We start from the raw sequence: 6496 nt of genomic DNA, 5'->3' as shown, positions 1-6496 counted from the left end.
AGTCTATCCCATACTGACTGTCTATACTATATTAGTATATCCCATACTGACTGTCTATACTATATTAGTCTATACCATACTGACTGTCTATACTATATTAGTCTATCCCATACTGACTGCCTATACTATATTAGTCTATACCACACTGACTTACCGAAGCCTCGGCCTTTGTCAAACTGTATCCCTGAAGGATTTCCTTCGAATCCTGGCTAAAGGTCTCCTTCTTCAATATAAAACTCTTCGTCGAAATCCTTCCGTTCCTGAGAACTACCTTCAGCGTGACCCTAAGGATGTTCGATGTGTAGTTCTCCCCTTTGGGCACTGCCGATTCCATTTTCATGTCAATTATTCGCTTTATTTTGGAATCAGCTTCCGATTTTCTCAGTATCACTTCGAATAATTCTTTGTCCATTTCTGAAACAAAATAATTAAATAGATCTACACCATAGAACATAAATTTACAAATAATTATTTTAAAAAAATAGTTTCTATCACACTTAACACGGAAATGTATTTCTGGTGCTATTAAAACTCTTACTGATTAGATAATTAATTTAATAATGTAAAGAATTTGGTATTTTTTTTGTGTTGGCTCATCAATAAATTCTAAATCCTGACAAAAAGTTGAGATAAAAAACAAAACTACATTATATTCTTGGTCTAATAAGTACCATCATGTGACAGTTGGACCAAGTGATATGATCGTAAACTACCTACTCATGTTGTTCCTTGGTCTTCAGTAGTGGTTTAAGTCCACATACAACTATAATAACAAGAACTTCAGTTAAATATTAACCACATACTGGTTTCCTCTTGATATAACGGATAAACCGTAAATTATAAATAGATACTAACAAAAATATAAAAAAAAGAATTATTTTTATTTTTTAATTAAATCTTTTGTTAAATTAAATTAACTTTTTTAAATCTCCATAGTAGACTGAAATGACAAGAAACTATTTGTAGATTACTACAAATTATTAAATATTACTAAAGCACCTATTTGACAAATGCTCTAAACTTCCCATTTACTTTTTTAAAAAACTCTTATAAACCATGCTAATTAGATCTATATGAGCGTACGGAATTGAGATTTGGGGCTCCACCACACCATCAAATGCCTCCCGTATCCATTCCTTACAATCTAAAATCCTCGATGATTCTTATTAGGTGACAAATAAATTCATCCATAAAGACCTCAAAATCCCATTAGATGCCGATTTGGCCCGAAATAGATATACCTCCTTTCATTGTAAAATCCTTACCCACCCAAATCCATTAGTACCTAATATCTCATCTTTAACAATCCCTGATAACCCTCTGAGACGTCTGAAATGAAGATGGCAACGGGATCTTCTAATTTTAATTAAGGATTTAAATACGGTCGGTTCCTGCCCATGATGATCAAGAGTTCCGAAATATTTATCTTGCTTATTGTAATGTGTAAGTATTTTTTATACAATTATAAATTTAAAAAAATTAAAATATTTAAAAATGCATTTATCCACAAAGATGTGAAAATGGATTCATTTACGATTATATACATTACGTTGGAAATTTAATAGAGAATTTCTTGGGAAATCTTGCTTCAAGGAATATAGATTTTTTTTTGGTCGTCCGCTGATAATTTCCGACATACGGTGGGGTGGGGAGTACAAGACTATTGTAACCATGGTGGGGGGGGGTCAAGTTTTCATTTTATGAGACCGCCATAGAAACAAAAGTCAATTCTTCTAGCTGGATTCGAACTGACGCCGCTGTAGTCAACTCAGCCATTGATGGCTCTTTAGAAGAATGTATCAATATGATTTCTTTAATGTTTGAATAAGATTGGATTAAAATAAATAAATTAAAAAAAACAGTACAAGAATGTTACCCTAGAACCTGATAGCTGAACGGGTTGGTATGAAGGACCTAGAGTGCTTTGTTCAGAAGGTTGTGAGTTCGATTCTAGCCTGGGTAAGTCAATATTTATTTCATAGCCTCAAGAAATGAATCTGGGACTTTATATGGTCCTCAGTATTAAGCAAAAAAAAAAAAAAACTTGAGCAACAAAAGAACAAAATAAAAATAAAAAAATTACCTTTTATAAGTTTCTCAGCCAAATAATTATTAAATATGTATTATTTTGTCTACTGACTACAACTCACCGCATTTAATTTTTATAAATATAATGACTAGAAAATTATAAACGCGAGTTTTAGAAAATCAATAAAAATATATAATTAAAATAAGTAAATAAAAGTAAATAATTTCATAACTTACCCGTTGATGTATCGAACAAAATATTTAATATAGAACCAACAAGTGGCAGTTCTGTAACCTGTCTTTCAAAAACAGTACAAGTCAATCATAGACAGAATTAATACTGTTCCATCTATGATTTTTATTGGCATTGTTGATATATATTATATACTTCAACCGGTTTGATAAGTAACTGTCGATCATTATGATTAGTGCTATAATAAATTTTAAAAAAATATCTTCTGAGACTTAGTATACCCAGGTACAAGGTAAGTACATTATTTTTCGGTCTTTTTTTGGGTAGTAAGTACAAAAAACTGAATGAATGAAAATTTTAGTAATATGGTCAACCTAGAAACTCTGTATTCAGTTGATTATCCAGATTTGTCGTTACACGCCCCATATTGATAATACTAATAATATTCTTTATTTATTCTGAGGCTATCTCTTTATAATAATATTACAGATGTCAAAATAGCCTTAGAACCTGAGAGTAAAATACAAAATTTTCAAAATAAAAATGATATTATAAACCATCATAAGTATAATTATAATAATGAATTTTATAAGAAAAAAAAACAACTATAATTCACAGAATATATATAGTCAAAATAGAACAAATAAAATAAAAAGATACATCATATCATAAATTATAAGGTCACTAATTTGAAATAAAAAAGAATCTAATACAAGTAAACTTAAAATAATAAACGAAAAGTACAATTACTGTTAATATACATATTTACAAGTTTAAACGAAAATCAAAATTTCGAAGTACAGAAGATAAATAAACCAACAAAAAAGGCAATGAAAAAATAAATAAAATAAATTCTCTAACAAATCATAAATCTTAAGGATGTTATTTCAATAAACTGAAATGAAAGTAAAACGAATGAATTAGCGATGATTATATGAATATGTATTTTATATTATTGTTATTTGCATTATATTATTGATATAATATTAAAATCAATCTAGTATGCTCACTTTTAATTGGGAAGAAACTTGGATTATGATATAATTAAAAATTGTATAATTTATTTTCACAGTCTATTACCTGTTGATGTACAGTTGTGTCCTACTGGAATAAACTTTTGTTCCCCCGTGAGTGTCAACTGATTTTATAAAACACTGCTACACTTTCGTTCTACTCATCGCTTATCTATAATTTTAGATATTAAATGAAGGACACCTTATTTGTTTATGTGGGAGATAAACTGTAAACTGTTGATAATTGTATATATTGTTTTTAAGTGATTTTTTCCCTATAACTGTTCTGAATACATGCCACACCACAGCGATGTATTTATACATAATGGCCACAATGTCATATCCTTTTCTGAGTCCCGTTTTTATTTGCAAAGCTTTGCTGCTGTTTTCTCTGAATCTTACCTTGGATTTGGTGTCCGTTAGTGTTAGTTTTATTAGTTTTCTAGTCTTCTGGTCTACTTCGTATTCTTTCAGTGTTTCAAGTAACGAGATGTAGAGATTTTTATTGGCTTTGGCCTTGTTGTATTTTATCAATAATATTAGGCCCAGGATTTGTTCTTGACATGATCTCCCCTTTCTAATAGTACAAGAGCCCAAGAGAAGAAAAAAGGCAGTTATCTCACCCCTATTTTTGATTACTTTAATGAAAACTATATATAATAAATAGTCAAAATTGATGAGTCTGCCAAGTATAGGTAGGGGGAATAAAATATGGCGGCTGGTTAAAAACCTCAAAAATAAACGCTAATTTTTCATTCGAAGCTCTATATCTTAAAAACTACCAACAACACTAAAAAATATAAGAGAAGATTATTTAAAGAAGAGTACATTTGCTGAAATATTAGCCCTAAAAGAGATATTTACGTCGAATAGTTCTCGAGATATAGCTTTTTAAAAAGCAAAATTTCTTAAAAATCTACTGAAAGATTAGTAGTTATTTAATTTATTTTGAGAATTCTATATCTCAGGAACTATGTGACGTACAGATGTCTATTAGCACTCAAATTAAAGCTAGTTTAATGAACTATAAAGAAGTCCATGAACTTTATCTTCGTAGGAATAGTAGTTTTCATGATATTGGACGTAAATATCTCTTTTAGGGCTAATATTTCAGCAAATGTACTCTTCTTTAAATAATGTTCTCTTAGATTTTTTAGTGTTGTTGGTAGTTTTTAAGATATAGAGCTTCGAATGAAAAATTAGTGTTTTTTTGAGGTTTTTAACCAGCCGCCATTTTTTATTCCCCTTACCTATACTTGGTAGATTCATCAATTTTGACTATTAATTATACCTAGTTTTCATTAAAGTAATCAAAAATTGGGGTGAGATAACTGCCTTTTTTTCTTCCCGGCTCTTGTATTATGAAGCCTCCCTGATATTCTCTGATTTTAGGGTCTATGTGTGGGTTTAGTCTTTTAAGTAGTGCTTTGGAGAAGATTTGTTTATTTTATATTAATACTATTTTATTTATTTCTTGCTTTTATTTTTTTATAAATTTCTTTTCACTTATTTTTTACATAATATTTTATCCTACCTTAATTTACTTTTTGTATCTTATTGCTAGTTGCTTTTGTATCTTTTTAGGCCGGATGTAGCTCGACAAACTGGGGCCAAACTTTTCTGTTCTTTTTAACCGCAATCCAGACCATTTTCTTCATATTAAGATTTATGTTGGAAAAACATCCAAAAAATATATAGGTATTATTTTACATTTTAATAAAAAATATTTGAGCCTTAATGGATTGAAACTGTTAATGTAAGTAACCTTTTATTAGCGTGTTAACATGTTTAAATATAAGTGAATATTACAATAATAATAATAAAAAGAAACTTACATAAACAATTCATCAAATTCTGATTAAGATACGAGAAATATTCCTTTTTATGATTTCCCTTTCTTTTTATACTATAACACTTATATAGAACATAAATATTTACCATAAAGTCATTTTTGATATTTACAGATCACTCTGTTCAGAAAAGCTACTTCTTCAGTTAATATATTTAACTAAACAGTAAATACAATACTTTTCTTAATCTTAATGTCTTAAAATGCAGTAACTACATGTATTTGAACCTTGAAAATAGTCTACTGTTAGTCTATGCAGTAATTTGTAACATGCTACATATATGTGCCATTTGATAGTAAAACGTGATAACTGCAAAAATGAAATCTTTTACGATAATAGATTTTAATTACATTTTACCTTCAACCAACAGTAACTTACCATAGCTTGATATCAACATTATTATTTTAGAAACACAACTTTCCAAAAGCTTCTTTCAACAGTTTATATGACTTTGTTACGGTTGGGAAGATGAAATAAAAATACTGCCGATATCTGCGTAGACAAGAGCTGTTACGGTTGCCATGGGAAAAAAAAACACGAGCCATATGTTGAGACGAGTGGGTTTTGGTTATGTGAAGGTGACAATTTGATTTTTGGATACGTTACGACTGTTCAGTGTAATAGGGTAATAGTTTATCCGGCCCTGTGTCTTTACTCTTTGAACCGAAATAGCACCATATGAGAAATGTTATCGTATATGTTTTGTTTTTCAAAATTATGTTGTTCTACTTCAATGGACGGTCATTAATACTAGAAGTAGGGATATGGAGGAGAGCGTAGCAATGAATCTTGAGCACGTCCTGGACAGGAGAGTGATGGCAGGGGTCATCGCCATACTTTTGGGTAAGACGGTGACCGGAAAGGAAATATCGGACAACCTTGTGTTCTGCCAGGAGTACACCCAAAGACTGTGTGGGGTTCGAACTAAATTAAATATAAGAAGATGGTCAGGGTTGCGATCTGAAAAAGAACAAATAGTTTATAACTATGGAAATGATATTGAATGAGGAAAGTACATACAGAAAACTTCGAACAGACCCGCTGCCAGATATATATAAACAAATAAAAAACTATGTTGAAAAATTGCACAAAAACAAAATAATTTATGATAAGGTCATGAAAAGTTTAGTAAATAAGCATTGTTACCACCCTAGGATGTATGGATTGATAAAACTCCACAAACAAAATAAACCCTTAAGACCAATTATAAATGGGCCCATTAATGGCCTTAATATAATATATCAAAATTTTTCAAAAATAGCTTCACTAATGTATACAGAGATAAGGAAATTGACATTATAAATGTAATAGAAGCAAAACAGAAACTAAGGGATATTAAAATTGAGGATGATGAGACAATGAAAAGTTATGACGTGGTCTCATTGTTTACAAATATTCCACTCAAATTGGTA

At 29.9% G+C, this 6496-nt stretch overlaps 1 protein-coding gene across 3 annotated transcripts in view; it reads right to left on the bottom strand.

The window, feature by feature from the left end:
* Window positions 1–3393, bottom strand: part of LOC106684121 (uncharacterized) — a 19837-nt gene extending 16444 nt beyond the window's left edge. For 2 of the 3 annotated variants that reach the window (XM_014426019.2, XM_067053451.1), the window contains exons 1-2: window positions 3302–3393; window positions 155–414 (exon numbers count right to left, since the gene is read on the bottom strand). In XM_014426019.2, the coding sequence (XP_014281505.1) occupies window positions 155–412 (258 nt within the window). In that variant the 5' untranslated portion in view covers window positions 413–414; window positions 3302–3393. Of the gene's footprint in view, window positions 1–154; window positions 415–3231 lie in introns of all 3 variants that reach the window. The other variant, XM_014426020.2, reaches the window with a different exon arrangement.
* Window positions 3394–6496: the final 3103 nt, after the last annotated feature.

This window comes from Halyomorpha halys, unplaced genomic scaffold (assembly GCF_000696795.3).
Source record: "Halyomorpha halys isolate HHAL.00 unplaced genomic scaffold, Hhal_1.1 Scaffold544.1, whole genome shotgun sequence".
Lineage (NCBI taxonomy): Eukaryota > Metazoa > Arthropoda > Insecta > Hemiptera > Pentatomidae > Halyomorpha > Halyomorpha halys.
This window is presented reverse-complemented; position numbering and strand designations above follow the sequence as displayed.